The following is a 21,153-nucleotide window of genomic DNA, read 5'->3' as shown; positions in this document are numbered from 1 at the left end:
GCGACCCCGATATTCTGCATTGCCACATCTCATATGCTAAGTGTTTTGTTTCTACTGACGCCCTTGCTCTAAACTGAGCTCCCCCACCTGATTTACCGGATTTAGGCTTTCAGATGTTTTATTACATAAAGTGAATGAAACCCATGAGCCAAATAGTCACACATTCTGTCATTGTGTTTCTTATGCATGGAATTATAGTGAAAATAAATTATTCCTCGTTCAGCTGGGGATCCAGTGGAACAACCTCAAGGACCACTTGGGGTCCCCACTTTGAGAACCACTGCACTAAGGCTCGAACGATAGGAACAGACTGTCTGATATCAACTATAACTGCTGCTGCTTAACAGAATAATACAACCGATTACTTAAAGACCTCTCAAATAAAAAACCTGTGATGTCAGAGTGTCGCATTCATCTGCTGAATCAAAGTTTCTCTCGCCTCAAATCTCAGTTTACCTCCTAGTTAGAGCCAATCACGGTCCCGTATGAAACTTACACAAGTGTGATGTGGACATAAAGCCTGTAGGTCACAAACACTGAGACTTTAACATAAAGTCGTAAAGACGTCTGGTGTCCTGAAGCAGCTTTTAACATTAAGAGAAGGAGGAGATGTTGGTTGTCCATTTAGTGTTTTATAAAACATGTCTGGAAGGGATCTTTAATAAAAGATTAATAATACATGATGCACATAAGAGCAAGAGCTATTAATTACGCAATACATGTGAAACAAAACACCTAAATAATATCTGGAAGATCTGGAAAGGTGCAATAATAAAGAGTTTTCACACTTAGAGAAGCACGAGCATCATTTTAGAGTGATGGAAAAAGTGCAACAGATTTTATTCCAAAAAAAAAAGAAGGTATTAACAAAGTTGGGCCCAGTATTTTACTTTTCCATGTACTTATATATGTGCTGTGGTCCAGACCCTTGTAAAGAAACCTAACATTGATCTTTGATGCAGCAGCTTATTACAACCCATATTTGGGTTTCTTGTTAGGCTGCGACCTCTACTGGCAGAAGACGTCAGGTGACGTGGTGTAACGGGCCACAAAGTTCATGTAAGGAGGTGGAGGGGCGGATGGATGAGTCAGTTAACTCAAGAGATCGAGGCTCGAGTGCCGTGTGAATGTTTGAGATTAACATTGTCTGAAGCCTGGACAGGCCGTCACAGGGCAAAGTAAAGTTATTATTGGGATGCCTTTAAGAGAATGCAGACTTAAAGATGGGATTTTTCTGAGGATAAACAACGTGAAGTGTATTTCTTTTTAAATTTACTCTTTCTACTGCGTTCATGATCTGAAGTTGAAGCGACTTCCTTTGTTGTTCCTAAGAAAATAAAAACAAAGGATAAATGCATCTAAATGAGCTGTTAGCTTCACTAGCTCTGTATAATATCAGAGGATTGTTAGGACCTGATTAAAGTACCTTACACCTTACCACAACATGACGTCTGGCCTGCTTCAAGTGCAGTCTGAAACTCACCTGTTTCCTCTGGGTGTCGTGTGGAGCTTTTCAAACCGGCATGCTGAGCTGTAAAGAAATAAAGTCTCATTAGAACTGAAGCTTCACACAAAAACAAGCAGGCAGCTGCTTTGCTTAAGATTATTTACGTTATTTTGCAATGCAAACGAGAACCATCTGCTCCCCGGGAAGTCCAGAAACCTAATGTTGGTGCAATCACTGGTTCAACAGTATGTTGTGCACACATTCAGCAAATCATATTACGTAGACTCGTGCAGCTTAAATCTTAGTTTAGTCTATTAATTGCTTGAGCCTGGAAACTTGGTCACCTTTACCTTCTGGTACTGCCAGCATGCAGAGCACCACAACCTTGAAACTGGACCCCCTCAATGAATCAGGCATGTGATTGGCAAAGGGCAAAAAAGCAGGAAAATACACTGAGACCCCCCACACCCTGATCAAACTGGCAGCGGCTCTATTATAGCATATATGGTATTTGGTGGAAGTGTTGCAGTGGAAATCAAAGACAAGTGTCTAATCCACTGTGCCTTCGCCACCCCTCTATAATGATTATTATTTTGTATACATTTACCAAACTTCAACAGCTAAATGTGCAACATGCAGCATGAAATAATTGATTCTATAACTAAATAATATAACTACTAACTTTCAAATTAGTTTAGTAGAAGTTAATAGAATATTTTTAAAGAGTAAGAGACGCAGCAAAGGTTACTGCCTGTTTAAGATCTGGTGGCCTAACTGTTAAAGAAACAGAAACTCAGATCAAACAGCTGATCAGTCTCTGTCTATTGTTAAAACTGAAGGAAAAAGTTTGACATTTCTACTCTGGCAGTGGGCGGGCGTGTGCGTGAGACGAGAACGAACGCGACAGTTTTAACGGGATCACGGCAGTTACAGAGAACTTGTTTGCCTGTCTGTTGATGAGGAGCGCAGAGCGACCCCGCGGATTAAAGCCGTCTGAAAAGGCCTTTTATAAACCCCGTTACAACCATTTACAAGAAAAAATTTATAATGTGCCAAAACCTTTAACATCAGGACGACTTAAAAAGCCACCATTCATACAGCAAAGTGTAGCCTATATATGATTGATCAATCGACAACAAAGCATTAGACATTAGCCTCTAACAAGCAATAATCAAAACATAACCGCGGGAACCCCCTGCTGTGGAGGTCGCTGTATTTTGTTGTCATGTTTCTACAATAGCCGACAACGGACAAACCGCACTAAAGAGTGCGTTGCTTCTAATCTCTACTCCACTGACATTTGGACAAATGAACGCTCACACGTGTTATTTAGCACGAGAGCCAACGTGTGGATCTTGTGAGCCATCGTGTGGAAGCCAGAGGAGTCGGGACAGATACAAACAGCTGACAGCAGAAATCACGGATGTTGTGGATTTTCCCAGATGGAAGGTTTGATGTGGGACAGATGTTTTCAAAGCGGAGCTGAAGTTGTCTGCTGGACAGGTAATTAACTTAAGTTTGTCAGACTTTAGCGATGCAAATGAAAGCTGTTGTTTGAAGCTGGCTATAATCAGAGAGGGAGGTGAGGTGTTTCCCCTGTCAATGAGTAGTTGGATTAATTTCACGTCACCTACTTATTCTCCAGCCTGTGGTTTCGCTTTGCTGGTTACCTTAGCGAGACAATCAGCTGATCAGTAAATAAAAGAGTAACGTTAGCTCAGAGCATGGAAGCATCAGCCAGCTAAACATTTACTGCCCTGGTAGAAAAATCATGTTAGTTGGATTGGTTTATTCTCCAGTGCTGGCTTTTCAATTCAATTCAGTTTTAGAGAGAGAGAGAGGCAGCCTACACAATATCCACACAGAGGTACAGACAGTAAAGGTGATGTTGCTATAGACTAAATGAAAAATGGTACAGATATTTATAGTAGTGTTAATGGTAACAATCGTAATGTTAATGATTATAATAACAATAATAACAATAAGACTAGCAACAATAGTCGTTGCAGCAGAGGGTGTCGAGCAGGAACACGGGGGCAGCAGCAGCCACTCCCACTGTTGTTTGGGATGGGTGAAGGAGCCGCTGAGGACGGCGTCGTCTCTTCTGGAGACAGAGACCACCGGAAAGACCTTCATGGTCCAAGACACCGACAGAGACCCTGAAGAGGAGATCACATCCGGGTGAGCTCATGACAGTTTGGGGCCATTTCCACTGATTCTGGGTTATTTTTAGACTTCACAGTTGGTTCTCTAAAATACTTTGTACAAGAACAGTGATCGGGTCCAGATCTGTAAAATGGTAAGTATATAGTAGCAGATAATGTTTGAAGTGTGTAAATGTAGTTTGTAAATGAAATGAATCACTTTTCATTGCCCATTTGTAAACGGGTCACGTAAGTCACTTTGGATAAAAGCGTAAGTTAAATGAGTAAAAGATCCATTTGCCCTCTTTCTTGTTGCTCGGAGGGGCCATTTCCCGTCTCGGAAGTGTCTTGCTCAGAGACACATTAGTGGATGTGTCGCAGTGGGAACTGAACTCGGGTCTCTTACACCAAAGACATGGGTCTTATTGACCGCACCATCACGCACACCATGGCCGCACGTGAACACAGTGAGAACAACGCAGCTAACCAAATGACCCCTCACCAGGTATTTAATTTCCACGACAGAGTCCACGAACACCAAAACACGACCGGCTCCCAACACAAACTCCACTTAAGAAATGTATGTGCTGAAGCCTGTCAGGCCAAACAAGAACAATATCTGAATGGCGTGAGTGTCACGGAAAGACCTCTGCTTTGTTTTGGATACTAAAATCGATCCAGAGTTGGCATTCATCCTATTGGACAGGTAAACTGACATTACTGCAAAGCATGTGAAATATATTGTGATGTTGTGCTTTAGTTAATGTAACGTCCAGCAGTTGCTGATATTTCCACTGCAGAATGCTATAATAATTCCCACAGATAAGTAACTGAAAAGCTGTCGGCTAAATGCAGTCAGTGTAACGTCATGTAACAAGCATGTATTAGTTTAATTTCAAGCTGATAAAAATGTTACTCTAACGTTGCAGTGGGAGTTTTCAGCATGTTGTGTGAAGTTTTCTCCTGTTATTTCTGTTTTGGCCGATGCAGAGCGGTCGCTCATGTGTTCGAGCACTCGCAATCTGAAACCTCACCGCTAGAGGCCCCTGAAAATCCTCACATAGCTCCTTTAAAATCCTCTTTCATAAACTGTTGCCTTTAAAGGGAGGGAGGTTGTTTGACTACATTATTTAAAACACCAACAAACCTGACATTACAGCTTCATTCAGATGATCCTGTCCTGCCTGAACAAAGAAGACAGGATCTTACCTGTGATGATCCCCGACAGAATGAGACAGAAACACCGAGTATGCTGCCACATCGTCTGGAGGATCAGACAGAGCCGCAAACAATAAAAGAAAACTTCAAACCTTCAGGCTAAAATAGCAAATTCAGGAAGTTCTGTAAAATGTGTCATATGAAACATTTCCTGTCAGAGTAGAAGAAGCAGAAGTCAGAGAAGGAGGACACAGAAGACAGTACACAGGGTTTTAGCTTTTGTTTTACGTATTTTAATCGCATGTTTTCTGTATATTATATTTTCTGTAGTAGATGATTGAGCTTGTGTGTGCTTAATGTTTCACCTGTTACAAGACTACACTGTAAAAAGATTGCTGTAAATTTTACAGGCAGCTGGATGCCAGTAAGTTACTGTAATTTACATTACAATAATATTACTGTATTGTCCTTTACAGTATTATTACTGTTTTTTCATTTACAATAATATTACTGTATTGTCCTTTACAGTATTATTACTGTTTTTCACTTACTGTTTTACTGTATTTTCACTTACAGTACTTTCATTTACAGTATACTGAATTTAAATTAGCTATATTTAATTTACTCTATACAAAGTACACATTTATCTTTTCTTAAAATCCTATGTCAGTAGGCCTACAACACTGCAAACCATTTAATTTTTTTGCCAAAAGAACACGAACATTTGTCCTTACAATATGCTTTTTAATTGTTGAACATTAGAGACACCTGTGGCTTCTGTTGCCATACTCCAACTTACTGAGCATGTTATAAAATTCCACAACAACCAGGAGAAATGAAGTTACTGGTAATGATATTCCCTGACTTCATTGGGAGAAGAGTTAAAATGTCTTCAAGAAGATCAGACTATTCCATCATTAACAAAATACATTACAGTTGCAATATCAATTACAGCCGTTGTAGCGTCATAAATGCAAACAGCATCAACCTTTTTTGCTGGAAATCTTTCTAGACAACTTTTCAAACATAAATAAATCTTTAATTTCTTGCTCTTTAACTGACACTTCAACTGCTTTCAGCACAATTAAATTTCAACTTTTTTTCCATCTTTAGCTGACTGTTCAGATACTTCAACTGACTGCTGTCACCTCTTACATACCAGCTTACACGTCAACCATCTCTCACACTTCAAATTCAACTGGAATTTGAATTACTTTCACTGTTTACTGCTCATCTTACATTTCAAGTGCAATCTCTTTTTTAAATAACAGTTCAACTGCTTTCACATTAACTGATACTTCAACTAGGTATAAATTGTTAACTGACAGCTGAAATACTTAATACAGTTGGCATTTTAATTGCGGTCACTCCTTACATACCAGCTGACACTTGAACTACTAACAGTGCACACTTTTCACCTGTCTCTGAAACTTGAAGACAAACTCAATTGATGTTTTAACAACATTCATTCTTAGATTTTAAATTTAGATTTTGCACGCTCCATTTCTCTCTTTAAGTAATTATTCAACTTCTTTCAGCATAAACTTATTAACTGGACACTTCAACTAATTTTCTAGTTTGAAGAGAGTCTGTGGGGAGGAAACGTTACGCTCATGAGTATAGGCTTAGTTGTCAAGGGAACACACTCTTAGAATGTTTGCTGGAAAACGGCGCACATTGTTCAGACTTTCCACCAACTCCACCAAACCGACTTTCCACCAACTCCACCAAACCCGTACACACGTCAAACTCAAACAATTTTATCCGACAAACACAGACTGACGGCACACACTGATCCAGCAGTGTGAACTGCCACCTGAAGAGTAAGAAATGAAAAATGAAATTTTGAGCAAATTTCAGCTGTTTTTGGCTACTGCACTTCACCCTTTAAGTGCTACAACTATAGAGTTGAGTTGAAACATTTATCCCTGATCGAGTCCACAACCATTCTCACCAAAGCTAAACGCTCCTGCTTTCTGGGTCGCTGGCCTTGCGCGACACACTGTCGCAAATTTGGTGGCATTTTCTCCCATGAAACTTCATAAGAAGTCAGAGATCTGAACAGGGACTTTGCTTTGTAGGCCTGAAGATGAAGTTCCTGCTGCATAGTTGCCAAGCTGGACAGATGTATGATTGTCACGCCCTGTGTGAGGAATAAAGACATCTTTATTATTGCATGTGTTGTTTGGGCATTTTTAAGCAGTATGTACACTTTTAAAGTACTGTACTTTGTACTGCCCTAGAATGGTTTTCATCCTACCTGTCAAATAGGAAGTTTTGCGTGTCTGTAAACAACTATGTCTCTTCATTCTGTCCAGTTAAATATGGTGTGCCTCAGGGGTCGGTCTTAGGACCCATTTTGTTTTCCTTGTATCTGCTTCCCCTTGGACATATTATCCATAAACATGGCATTTCTGTTCATATTTATGCTGATGACACACAAATATACTTGCCCGTCAGATCCACAGACCCTGGAATGCTGAGTTCACTTAACAACTGCCTTTGTGAAGTTAAAAAATGGATGTCAAATAATTTCCTCCAGCTGAACTCAGACAAAACAGAAATCCTGGTCATCGGGTCTCAGCAGATGGCAATCAAATACTGCCATCTGCTGGTTCCCTAGTAAATCACATTAAGCCTGTGGCAAAGAACCTTGGTGTTTGGTTTGATAGTAATTTAAATTTCGAGCAGCACACCACAAAGCTTGTTCAATCATGTTTTTATCAACTTAGAAATATAGCTAAAATTCGATCTGTTAACTTTTAAGGACTCCGAGACCATTTTACACACCTTCATCTCATCACGCCTGGATTACTGCAACAGCCTTTTCACCTGTTTAACCAAAAAATCTACTGATCGACTCCAGACTGTCCAGAACTCAGCTGCCAGGCTTTTAACCAGAACAAAGAAATATGACCACATTACTCCTATTTTAGCTTCATTACACTGGCTCCCAGTATGTTTTAGAATTGACTTTAAAATTCTATTGATCACTTTTAAAGCTCTTCATGGCCTCTCGCCTTGTTATATTTCTGACCTTTTAGTCCCATACGCACCAGCACGTACCTTGAGATCCTCGGGCAGAAGTCTGCTGTCTGTTCCAGAGTCTCGACTGAAAACTAAAGGGGACAGAGCGTTTGCTGTCAGGGCCCCGAGGCTCTGGAACAGCCTGCCCGAGGAAATCAGGTCGGCTGAGTCAGTGAACTCTTTTAAGTCCCTTCTTAAAACATACTTTTATAGGAGAGCCTTTCCCGATCTTATTTGACTTTATTTTATCCCTTTTATTTTATTCTATTTTACTAATTTTATATTTAACTTAAACGTGTATTTTAGTCTTTTCAATGTTTTCATGCTTTTATCTTGTATTGTTTTTGTATTATTGTCTTTACACTTGTTAAAGCACTTTGTAACTTGTTTTTGAAAAGTGCTCTACAAATAAAGATTATTATTATTATTAAAACCAAAAGCTGAAATATCCTCTACATATGCTCAAGAAATAGGCATTATACTGACCGCAGGACTATGTGAGTACCTTGCTATGCAGACATTTTATTTCTGATACAGCCCTATCAGAATCACTCTAGTACCAACTCACTGACACCAAGATCTCATGTTTGTTGTCTAGTGGAAATTTTTAAATAAAGCATGGGACTAGTCATCCTGGACGCGTTGAGATTCTGCTTGCTGTCCAACTAATTTTATACACCAAACACTAAGTTTTACCAAACATTTTTCCTTTTTCAAATTAGTTGAACTACTCCACAATATTTTCAGGGAACCTCATAATGCAGAAGTACACCCGGTCTAGTCCTGCAGCCTCTCCTGCTTTCTGGTCATTTTTTCTCTAAATGGGACCATAATTTACCAAATTTAACACCATGCTGTTTTAAAGAAGACGTGAAACTAGCGACCATAAACTCATTATTAAAGTGTTTACTGGGGTAATAAGTCAGCTGAGAATTAGGGTCATTGGAGCCGGACTTCTTTTGGCAACCAGTGGCGTTGTCCCCTGGTGGCCGTTCGATAGAATGCAGGTTTAAGGGACTTCCACATTCGCCTCACTTCTCAGACCCAGAGGTTCCCGCTTGAGTGATAATTTTCGATGTATAAATAGACAAATGTTTATCAACGGTTTTATAAGATTATACTATATGACCTCCAAATGCAATATAGCCACCTAAATGCAGTTTCTATGTTTTTTGTGGATACTTTAGCCCCTTTTCATCTGCACGGTAGCAGCTCCACTCGCCTCTACTTTTTTTGGTTTTCCATTGTGGAATAGTTGGACCTGTACCTGCTACCAGGTAATTTATTTCATATCACCTCCGTCGAGGTTCCAAGCGAGCTGAGGCGATACTAAAATGTAAGGTGAAAACACAGCAGACTGCTGATTGGTCAGAGAGAATATTCACTATTCACTGCATCATCATTGTGCGCGCCGGACTCTCTGGCTACTATCTGCAGTGGAAAACGGAGGAAGGCCAAAGCTGGTACTGGTAATGGAAAAGGGGCTTTTGCTTACCTGGTATAGGTGAACCTTATACAGTACAATGAGGACACTGCATTGGCTTCTTGTAACCCTCAAACTCCTAAAACGTCCCTTTCAGACTGAATATCAAAATGTGTTTATATTAGGGCCCAACCCCTGGCAAACAAACTACAGTGAGGAAAATAAGTATTTGAACACCCTGCTATTATGCAAGTTCTCCCACTTAGAAATCATGGAGGGGTCTGAAATTGTCATCGTAGGTGCATGTCCACTGTGAGAGACATAATCTAAAAAAAAAAAATCCAGAAATCACAATGTATGATTGTTTAACTATTTATTTGTATGATACAGCTGCAAAGAAGTATTTGAAAACCTGTCTATCAGCTAGAATTCTGACTCTCAAAGACCTGTTAGTCTGCCTTCAAAATGTCCACCTCCACTCCATTTATTATCCTAAATTAGATGCACCTGTTTGAGGTCGTTAGCTGCATAAAGACACCTGTCCACCCCATACAATCAGTAAGAATCCAACTACTAACATGGCCAAGACCAAAGAGCTGTCCAAAGACACTAGAGACAAAATTGTACACCTCCACAGGGCTGGAAAGGGCTACGGGGAAATTGCCAAGCAGCTTGGTGAAAAAAGGTCCACTGTTGGAGCAATCATTAGAAAATGGAAGAAGCTAAACATGACTGTCAGTCTCCCTCGGACCGGGGCTCCATGCAAGATCTCACCTCGTGGGGTCTCAGTGATCCTAAGAAAGGTGAGAAATCAGCCCAGAACTACACGGGAGGAGCTGGTCAATGACCTGACAAGAGCTGGGACCACCGTTTCCAAGGTTACTGTTGGTAATACACTAAGACGTCATGGTTTGAAAGGTTCCCCTGCTTAAACCAGCACATGTCAAGGCCCGTCTTCAGTTTGCCAATGACCATTTGGATGATCCAGAGGAGTCATGGGAGAAAGTCATGTGGTCAGATGAGACCAAAATAGAACTTTTTGGTCATAATTCCACTAACCGTGTTTGGAGGAAGAAGAATGATGAGTACCATCCCAAGAACACCATCCCTACTGTGAAGCATGGGGGTGGTAGCATCATGCTTTGGGGGTGTTTTTCTGCACATGGGACAGGGCGACTGCACTGTATTAAGGAGAGTCCGGTGAACTGTTTCCTAACATCTCAGACCGGTCTGTGGAAGCGCAGAGGAGGGTCGACACCATCGGGGTGCAGTCTGGTGAGCTGCTCAGAGTAACCTCTGGTCTGACAATGAAATTAGAAGAAATGTCAAAATCACTACATGAACTGGATGCACGTATGACGCTGAGGATGAGAGCGATTGAAGGACACTGATACCGGCAGGAGCCGGTATCAGGAGCAGAGAGCAGGCAGACTGGGTGTGGAGAGTGTGGTGAAACTGCAGTGCAGCAAGTGACAAGTCTGAAGCTTGTGGTGGGGTTCACTCCCTCAGTGGAGGGAGGGTGGAATTCATTATTGTATCCTGTGTTGTTTTTCTCATTTGTGGGCGCTTCCTTGTTTTTGGGAAGTTGTTTTTGTAGACCCTCCCCGAGGGTACCTTAGCATTTTTTCTTTATTGTAAATAAAACGCCGTATGTCCTGTAAAATCTGTCTCCTGGCTTCCTTCAACCTGGAATGATTCTATTATTGTCACTAACCTCCTCCTCCCCTGGATTTTCCACTGGAGGTTCGTTACAGTCTCTCTCTCCTCAAGGACAAGGCCAATGAACTGAACTTTTCTTTTCAACAGAGTCAGTCTGAAGCCTCATACTTCACAAACAGACTCATCATCTTACACCATACACACCCCCCTGAACTGACTGCCTCGTAAACGCCCTCTTTAATTCTCTTCCTTACAAGTCACCTCAAAAAATCCCATCATGTGACCGCATGTAATGTGTCTTGTGTATTATTATGTATTGTATGTTGTTACGTCATGTACACTATGTTACTGTCTGCATTAATTCTTTTCTGGGAAGCGAGTGGCGGCGCTGAATATAGCTGCCTCATTGGAGGCTTATTCTAATTTCTTGCAATGTCCCTACTGTGGGACAAATAAAGGCTTCATTCATTGTGCTGTTAACATGGTGGTCACTGGTATTTCTTACCTCTGTTTTCAAGATAGTGTATGAGTCCTCGGCCAGCAATAAGCAGAATAATATCGGTTATGTCTTCAAATGTAAAAAACTGAAGATCGCAATCCGTCTTCACACCAATACCAGCCAAATGTGTTGTGAGATTGTTATAATCTCTCTCCTGAAGCGTCGGTAGCGCCTTCCTGATGACGTCCTCCATTGAGTCAGTATGTTTTCATTTACCTTAGACAGAATGATGCAGAGTAGAGGTGCTCCGATTAGGTTCTTTTGGGCCGATCGCTGAAAGCAGCATCGGCCGATACCGATCACTGGGTCTATTTGGAGCCTTTTATTTATCATGTAGAATTATACAGTATATTTATTTAATTGGTCCTAAAAACAATGTATTAAGTGTTAAAATGAACAGACGATAAAGTATCATGAAATGACAACTGTTTATTTTATTGCCAGGAAACATGGGCAACAAATTCAGCTCAATCTGTGTTAGAGACTTAAACCATAGCAGCCTTTGCCTGGTTACTGCGAACATCTTATAGCTTTACTGTGGAATAAACTACAAAAACAGAACAAAGAGCATCTTTATAAATTTACTACAACCATAAAAAACTGCAACAAAAAAGGCTGCAGCTCAAATATTTAGGAGATAAAGGAGCACAGGCATCATGAGTCGATGATAAACTCTGAAGTAGCTGCTTTTTGTTCTGGAAAGCTCAGGCAGGTTCTGTGGGCTTTAGGAGAGAGAGAAGGGCTACAGAGAGGAGTCAAAACTGCCTTCAGTGAGATTTGAAAATAAGGAACATTTAAATAAAAATAGGCTACAATGTAAATTCCATATTATACAGCCAATTGTTAATATTACATAGGCTACTGTATTCATTATAATTTCATATGGTTTGCCATTAGTAGGCTACAGGCCTTATATCATTTCAGTGGACTGTTTTCATTTTTAATCCTTGTGCAAGAAGCACAGTCTGCATATTTTACATGCTGCCACCGACTTTACCAGAGGAGAGAATAGCAAACATTTTAAATACGGCCAGAAGGTTTTTATTTGACTTTATAAAAAGGTTAAAGATACGGGAGATTTATGGGGAAACATTTGACGGGTGAGAACATAAAAATACGGGAGAATCTCGGAGGAAGCCAGGAGGGTTGGCATGAGAGGAGCAGAGAGAGGAGTGGGGTAATAGGAGGCTACATGTCACGGGTTGTGGTGTGGAGAGGCAGGTTGGAGGAACCAAACGCAGGACGCAAGGCAGAGGAGGTACAGGTCAAAGGGGTTTAATACAAACTAAAGGCGAGCGCACTTACAGACAGAGTGGCTGATCAACAGAGTCCAAAATCAGGTAATCCAAACAGAAATCCAAAGACAGGTGAAGATCAAAGACCGGTGCAGGGAGCAACACAGGTGACAGACATGAGGCTAACGAGGCAGAGAGACAGCCAGGCAGAGGGATACTGGAGGGAACAGACATGACAGGTTACTGAACACATAACAGACCATATTATAAACTAATAAAGACACAAGCAGACTGAACACCACTAAACTAACACGGACTGAAGCCAAGTAAAACACTGAACTGGGAACTAAGACACCAAGAAGACAGACACGGGTGACCGACAGAGACGGACATGAGTGAACCCCAAAACACAACAGACTATATAACTGATACTGGACACAGGACAGAACCCAAAACACTAAGACATGAACCGAGACACAGAACGAAGGAGCGAAGACAGAGAATACAGAGCAGACTAAACTAAAATAATGCAGACGAGGAACAAGAAGTAAATACTAACATAACCGAGGCACAGGACTGGGAACAAAGACAAACTAAAACACAGGACCAAGAGCCAAGATGAAAGACGAGACATAAACTACTAAGGACAAGGAACGAGAGAAACAGGCAAATAGACATATGAAACAATGGCAAAAACTCAGACTCACAGGGAAAAAACTACAACTCATAACACTACATCCACACTGCTAAGCTTTTAAAACAGTTTTATAACGAAAGCGATCTTCTCCGTCCACAGCAGCGTTTCAGCTGCGTATCAGAGTTGATCTCCGTCTATATTAGAACGACTGAAAAAACACATCTAGTGGCCGTTCAGGTAGCCACACTGGGCATGTACGTGCCAGCGTAAACATGAAGCAGACGGTCTACTCCGCAGTAGCAGGCGATTTAGCGAAAGAAGGAAGTAATACAGACCAAGAACCACACCAGGCTTTTTTCTTTTTTTTTTTGCATTGACGAAGTGGAACGGTTACTGAAAGCAACACGGGAGTACGACAAACGGCGGCGGAAAACAGACTGGGAGTTGTCGCAAAGTAAATACAGCGACATGCACAGTAGGCTAGGCTGACTGTTAAGTGTTATTTTGGTGTTTCTACCCAGATACACTTGTTTCGGTGCCACATGTTTAAAAAATATGTTCCAAGTCATGTACCACCTGGAATTCCACTATTAAAGTCTGAATAGTGGTGGCAGGTAGCAGCATTTTAGCTTGCATCCTCAAATAGAACAGTGCCAAATTTGTCACAAATGTGTCTTTCACATCATTCCCATCATCATCTTCCATCTCAAAATTTACAAGACTGTGATTGGATGTCACTGTCACGCCTAACGTTACAGCTAGTGGCATCTGTTCTCCACACAGTGTCTGTGTTTCCTGCTGATGTGGGATGTGAAGGAGGACTTTACATTTTCACAGCTGGGAAAGGGGCAGGTGATCTTTTTCCCCTCTCTTATATGCCATTTTAAATGTCACACAAGTTTAGCAAATTGGGAGATGTATGCTCACAACCCACAATCGGACAAATCACTGCATCCGTCTGAGCAGGTCTAACGTTACAGCAAACCGTGTGTGCTTCTGACACACAAATGGCGCCGCCATCTTCACAGCGCAAGTTAATTCAGGAGCCAAACAACGCTGGTTATTTAACGTTACATTACCGGGTTCTTTATCGTATATCTGTCTGTTTAAAAAATGTTTAACATCACGTTGAGTAGCTGAATTGATTTTACTCACCAGCTGACGTTGTACTAATGTTACAGCTATCGTTACAGCTAACGTTGTCAGCGAGCATCCGTCCAACAAAAAACTCCTACGACACGTCGCAATTCACGGCCCAGAATAACTAGAAACTGAAAAAATAAAAAACAAAAGACGGACTTAAAAATGTATCTCTGTTTGTCCAGCTCGGTTTACTGAAGTCACTACCATTAAGGTTAACTTTACCATGAGTAAACGTTAACTTTTCAAAGACTAACGTTACCGTTACTCCTTAAATTTAGACGTTAACAGTTAACCGTTGGAGGTTAGCTAACGGCTAGAGGCAGAGGAACACAACTGACGTAACGTTATAACACTGAAATATTTAAAAATTAAACGAAAACAAAACGGTTACAATGTTTGGGGCTGGAGCCAATCCCAGCTGACAGAGTGCGAAAGGCTGGACCCTCTTGTGCATGGAGCTCAGCAGAGCTTCACAGGTTGCCACTGGAGTCCTCTTCCACTCCTCCATGACGACATCACGGAGCTGGTGGATGTTAGAGACCTTGCGCTCCTCCACCTTCAGTTTGAGGAGCCCCACAGATGCTCAACAGGGTTCAGGTCTGGAGACATGTTGGCCAGTCAGTCACCTTTACCCTCAGCTTCTTTAGCGAGGCAGCGGTCGACTTGGAGGTGTGTTTGGGGTCGTTATCATGTTGCAATGCTGCCCTGCGGCCCGGTCTCTGAAGGGAGGGGATCCTGCTCTGCTTCAGTATGTCACAGTTCATGTTGGCGTTCATGGTTCCCTCAATGAACTGTAGCTCCCAGTGCCGGCAGCACTCATGCAGCCCCAAACCAGGACACTCCATGTCCTCAGTCTGCTTGTCTTCAGCAAACTGTTTGCAGCTTTCTTGTGCATCATCTTTAGAAGAGGCTTCCTTCTGGGACGACAGCCATGCAGACCAGTTTGATGCATTGTGGGGCGTCTGGGCTGAGCCCTGACAGGCTGACCCCCCCCACCCCTTCAGCCTCTGCAGCAATGCCGGCAGCACTCAGACGTCTGTTTCGCAGAGACAACCTCTGGATATGACGCTGAGCACGTGCACTCTTTGGTCGACCATGGCGAGGCCTGTTCTGAGTGGAACCTGTCCTGTTTACCGCTGTATGGTCTCGGTCAGTTTCAGGGTCTTGGCGGTCTTCTTACAGCCTCGGCCATCTTTATGTAGAGCAGCCGTTTGTTTCAGATCCTCAGAGAGTTCTTTGCCGTGAGGTGCCATGTTGAACTTCCAGTGACCAGTATGAGGGAGTGTGAGAGCGATAACACCACATTTCACACACCTGCTCCCCGTTCACACCTGAGACCCTGTAACACTAACGAGTCACATGACACCGGGGAGGGAAAATGGCTAATTGGGCCCAATTTGGACATTTGCACTTTTGTTGCCAGCGGTTTGGACATTAACGGCTGTGTTATTTTAAGGGGACAGCAGATTTACACTGTTATACAAGCTGCACACTCACTACTTTAAAGACACTGTAAAGACACTTGACAATCCACCTGTTTTGTTGTTTAGGTATGAGGACGTGTTGCAAATTGTTCATCTTAGTTTGCAGATTGAACTTTGCAGCACTTTGCAATGGTCGAGTTTGCTTTTACGGTCTCTAACAGGAAAGAGAAAGGGTGTCTTGGATTAAAGATTAAGGTTCCAGCTGGGTTTTATCTGCTTCTGCTGGTTTTACTGGCTGCTGACAAAATAATTTCCTACTAATAAAAATATACATGAAGGAAGTAAAAGAGAAGGATGGAAAAACAAACAGTGCTGCGTCTGAATCATGCGAATGACACACACACACACACAGTCGTCTTACCTTTCTGCAGTCTCAACATGGACGCCCGGTTGGTCTGCAGCACTGTGAGTCTGCTGTTATCTGTTACAGGAGGTGAGCTGACACATTTTGTTTGTTATCTTTCAGGTTGGTGTGTGGTTGTTTCTTCCTCTAATTTATGGTAAACTCTTTTAACACAGTTCTGAAACAAATCTGTTCAGTTTTTTTTACTTTTCTCTCTGATTTTCTCTGATTTATTTGTAAAATATTGGATCATTTGAACAGTTTCTGAAATGAAACCATGTGAGAAGTTTAGAGAGGAAGCGATTCTCTGGTCAAACTGACAACAACTCGGAGAGGAAACACGACCACCAACTGATTTAGATGAAGGGTCACAAGTCATAACGGCTGGGTAACACTGCTTTGATCTGATCTAGTGTAGTATACAGTACATTTAAGATACTTTGAGTATTTCCATTTTATACTACCAGCACTACATGTGTCTGACAGCCTTAGTTACTTTACAGATTAATGCTGTTCATCCCCTTCATGTCCAGTGAAAACCTCCACGTTAGTGATGAACTGCCGGATGAAGAGTTCCTTTATGTTCCTCCTCCTTCAGCTGCATAAACTCTTTAAACTCTCCTCGTATCATCACAGAGCTGCAAACAGGCTGTTTTTCTGGTGGACAGTGACTAAATACATTTACTCAAGTACTGTACTTAAGTACAAATTAGTGGTACCTGACCTTTACTTGAGTATGTTGTTTTCATGCAACTTTCTTCTTCTACTCCATTATAACATAGGTGTCATTTACGCTGGGGACGCTGGGGACGCTGGGGACGCTGGGGACGCTGGGGACGCCACATTTTGGGATGGCTGATTTTGATCATGTTTGAAAGCATTTGTTAGCTTGCACCAAGAAATGTTAACTAAAAAATGAAAATGATTTGAGAAAGGTTTATTTGCACAATAAGAAAACATGCAATTCAATTTAAATATATCCAAAAAAGTAACTTAAGTATAAAAAACCAAGCAGCTACTTACTGCATTATACTGTATTCTGTTATATTTTTATATGTATGAATTGTCCCCTGCTAGCTGAATTTTTTTGTTTCCCTTTCTATAAATAAAGACATTTCCACTGTAAATTGGTGCAGAAATTGTCTCCAGAATGCAGGAAATAAAGTGTTTAATGCTCCGATTTTCTGGGGGAGGACTCCCAGAACCCCCACTCATATAGTATTTCAGCATTTCATATTTCTTCAAAATAGTGTTAAAAATCTTTTGTCTTGTTCTCGTGACCCAAAGTGTATCATCACGCCTGTAATCTGAGCCCTTATGTCCCCGACACGTTTCAACACAATGTGACGCCCTTATAATCTAATATAAATATGATAAATAGTTATTTACATATGTTGAAGATATTTCTCAACAATGGCCCATCGTCAACCGCTTATCCTGCGTTCAGGGTCGCGGGGGGCTGGAGCCAATCCCAGCTGACATCGGGCGAAAGGCGGGGTCCACCCGGGACAGGTCGCCAGTCTATCGCAGGGGGACACTTCATATGAACGTTAATAATGTGATATAATGTGAAATAAAACAGCAGTCGAGTTTCACACGTTATAATGGATTTAATGGTCCAGGCAGTAACACCAAAGACTGATAGTGTTTTCTGCCTACACCTGAAATTTAAAGCTATTTTTAATAATAAATAGAGCTGCTGTTTGAATTAAAGACACAAAAGAGATGATTATATTGTCCTTTAGCCAATCAGATCACAGACTCCATTTTAACAACCAATTCATATCGACTACAAAAATCAGTGAGAACATTTCCCAACAAGACCAGAATCTTACTTTGACATTTATTTCACCATATAAATATTATCATGCCATATAAATGTGTGATGTAGAGTAAACAAACCAAAGCTTCAAACCTTTAGAGAAAAGCCAGTAGGTGAGAGAGCCACTACACTTCACTACATTTATCTGACAGCTTCAGTTACTTTACAAAGTCAGATTTTTACACAGAAAACACACAAAGAGTTTAGAAAATATGATGTTTATTTATAAATTAAACTTTCCAACTGTTTATAAAAGCACAGCTGACACAATTAGTCGGTTATCAGAAAATTAATTGGCAACTATTTTGATCGTTTAAGTCACTGTTCATGCAAAAACATTTCATGCTTCCAGCTTCACAAAGGTGATTTGTGATTTCCCATTTGTTAATTTCAATAAATTGAATGTCTGTTAGTAACGTTGAGCTTTGGACACAACAAGCGTTTGGCGTCTCTTTGGGCTCTGGGTAACTGTGACGGCAGAATCTTTCCAAACCAAAGAATCAGTGGATCGATGGAGGAAATAACCAGCAGACTGATTCAGAATCAAAAGAATCACCAGCTGAAATCTGATGAAGAAGAAGAATCTGAGGAGAGGAGATATGATGATGATGAACAGGGATATGGACATTTTTGTAGTACTTGTACTTTTTATTCTTTAAGTACATCTTCCTGATTATTCTTACATACTTTTACTTAACACATACAGAACATTTTACTGCAATATCAGTACTTCTACTTCTGATACTTGAAGTACATTTTGCTGATAATACTTATACATACTTTTACTTAAGTTTTGGAGGCAGGACTTTCACCTGTAACAGAGAATCCCCCCCCCCCAGCGGCCCTCGGAGATGACGGCTGGTCCATGATCGTGCAGTCGGAGGTACGAGCCACCCAGGGCTACCCGGTGTTGCTGCCCTGCACCTTCAGCCACCCGACGCACTCCCAGCATTCCTCCCTGCAGGTGCTGTGGCGTCTGGGCCACGGCCAGGGCGCCACCGTCCTGTACCGCTGCACCAGCCGGGCCGGGGCCCCAACCTGCGAGCCGGGGCCCAAGCAGGACCAGCGCTACCGGCTGGAGGGCAACCCGAGGGAGCACGACCTGTCGCTGCGGATCAACAGCGCCACCCTGCAGGACAGCGGACGCTACTACTGCCGAGTGGAGGTTCAGGGGCGAGAACATGTGAGCTTCGAGGACAAGATGGGAACCAGACTGAGAGTAGAGGGTACGTGTACGCCGACCACAGAGTCCTAAATATATATATAAGTACATTTACTCTGGATTCATTTTCCTTCCCTTCACTCGTGTTCTTCCCGTTTGTGCTGCAGCTCCTCCAAAGATCCTGGATCTGTCAGTGGAGGGCACTGAGCAGTCCGGGTACAGAGCCGTGTGCCGGGTCCAGGGCTCCCCGCTGCCGGACGTGCAGTGGCTCGGCCCGGACGACCTGCTGGAGGGTTCTCTGGTCGTTCCGCTGGCTCAGGGCTCTGCGCCACACTTCCACACCGTCAGCCAGCTGAGAGACGTGCTGCCGGGTCAGCAGTACACCTGCAGCGCCTCCAACCCTCTGGGCAGAGAGCAGGCCACCCTGTACGTCCTGACCCCCAAACCCCCGCCGGCCGTCCCCGGGGCCTCGTCCCCTCTCCTGCTCCTCCTGTCTGCGTCTCTGGGGGCAAAGGTCCTCCTGCTGCTGGCGATGGGGGTGTGGATGGTGCAGGGCGGAGCTCTGCAGGGAGTCAGCTGCTGGTGGAAATAACCTGCGCTGATGTCATTTAATGTGTTTACTTTAAGCAGCACGTTCTTTCAAGTCCCTTATTCAGCATCTATAAGCACTATATTAACATTTAATAAAGGGTTAATAACCAGCAGATAAAATAAACACTGTTTTTATATGTATTTATTAACAACAGGAAGTGGATTTAAAACAATAAAACACTGAGAAGCTATAATTACTGACAAATACTGAACATTAATAAACATTTTAAATGTTCTTTTATTGGCCTACAGCTACATTATAGTGTGTTACAAACCCTTTATTAAATGTTTGCACACTGTTTATAAATGCTTAATACAGAAAGTGTATCCACTTTGATTGCCTGGTTTATCTGTATTTCTAGGGAAGACTTATCATTATTATTACCATGTTTATATTTAATTGCTAGACCTAAAAACAGTTTCAGAGGCTTCTTTGTCCTGATAAACATCCAATAAAGTGCTGAAGGAAACACATTTTTAAATAATAAATATGTTTATTGAGAAGAAATATTGTTTTTTGGAAGGAGCCATGTAAAGTGTAATAAATGATTATGTAATTATAAATTAGTATTTTGTTTCTTTAGTAGCCTATACCGTCATTTCTGAATGATTTCCATTAGGAGTTTCCTGGAAAGGTAATTATCCATCCATCCATCTATAGTCCACCGCTTATCCTGCGTACAGGGTTGCGGGGGGGCTGGAGCCAATCCCAGCTGTGATCGGGAGAAAGGCGGGGTCCATTCTGGACAGGCCGCCAGTCCATCGCAGAGCCACTCACACTCACTTCCACACCTAAGGACAATTTTTTTTTTTGGAAAGGTAATTATGTATTATTATATAATTTGGTGCTAAATAGAAAGAAATTCGGTGTTAAAAAATATAAAGCAAATATTGATTTGTTCTTAATAAATAAGACATTTCCTTTTATCTTTTATCCAATTTTATTCTTCATATATGTTCACCTGTTTGCTTACCTGCAGACAAATTTCACATTTTTTGAATGTTCAGCTGACCTGCTGTGCACTGATTAAAGTCTCTCACGTTAGCATTGGAATTATTAAAACTAATTATTAAACCTTTCCCATAACATCTCTTTTCTGATTTTAGAGAAGTCGGAGCTCACGCTGCCCTTCAAACTGCCCTTCAAACTGTACGTGCACATAATTGGCAGTTTATTAAATATTAAAGAGGTGGTATTCTGCTTTCCCCTCTCCTTTATTGAGTTATATTCCTTTTTTGTGCATGTAACGGGTTTGCAAAGTGAAAAAGCCCAAAGTTCAGCCCAAAGGGAGTTCCCATCTCCCACAGAAAACTCTCCCACTTTGTAGTCCAGCCGCTTCCCTTTCATCCCTGTGACATCACAGGGATGAAAGCTAAAC

General features: G+C 41.8%; 1 protein-coding gene across 1 annotated transcript; it reads left to right on the top strand.

Moving 5' to 3' along the window:
* The first annotated feature begins 16,093 nt into the window (after positions 1–16,093).
* Positions 16,094–20,558, top strand: LOC119898184 (sialic acid-binding Ig-like lectin 15). The gene is made up of 3 exons (XM_038712374.1): positions 16,094–16,289; positions 18,813–19,247; positions 19,351–20,558. The coding sequence occupies exons 1-3, from the start codon at positions 16,151–16,153 to the stop codon at positions 19,773–19,775; spliced, it is 999 nt and encodes a 332-aa protein (XP_038568302.1). The 5' UTR covers positions 16,094–16,150; the 3' UTR covers positions 19,776–20,558.
* The last annotated feature ends 595 nt before the right edge of the window (positions 20,559–21,153 follow it).

This window comes from Micropterus salmoides, unplaced genomic scaffold (assembly GCF_014851395.1).
Source record: "Micropterus salmoides isolate LMB-PRFRI ecotype aquatic unplaced genomic scaffold, ASM1485139v1 Ms_hic_scaffold_11, whole genome shotgun sequence".
Taxonomy (NCBI): domain Eukaryota; kingdom Metazoa; phylum Chordata; class Actinopteri; order Centrarchiformes; family Centrarchidae; genus Micropterus; species Micropterus salmoides.
This window is presented reverse-complemented; position numbering and strand designations above follow the sequence as displayed.

What these genes read in the sequence shown, in the direction of transcription:
- LOC119898184 (XM_038712374.1), top strand. Translation starts at nt 16,151, where the DNA reads ATGGAAAAACAAACAGTGCTGCGTCTGAATCATGCGAATGACACACAC. An exon ending in GCTGTTATCTGTTACAGGAG is followed by an intron (nt 16,290 to 18,812) that starts GTGAGCTGACAC and finishes CTTTTACTTAAG; the next exon opens with TTTTGGAGGCAGGACTTTCA. An exon ending in AACCAGACTGAGAGTAGAGG is followed by an intron (nt 19,248 to 19,350) that starts GTACGTGTACGC and finishes TTTGTGCTGCAG; the next exon opens with CTCCTCCAAAGATCCTGGAT.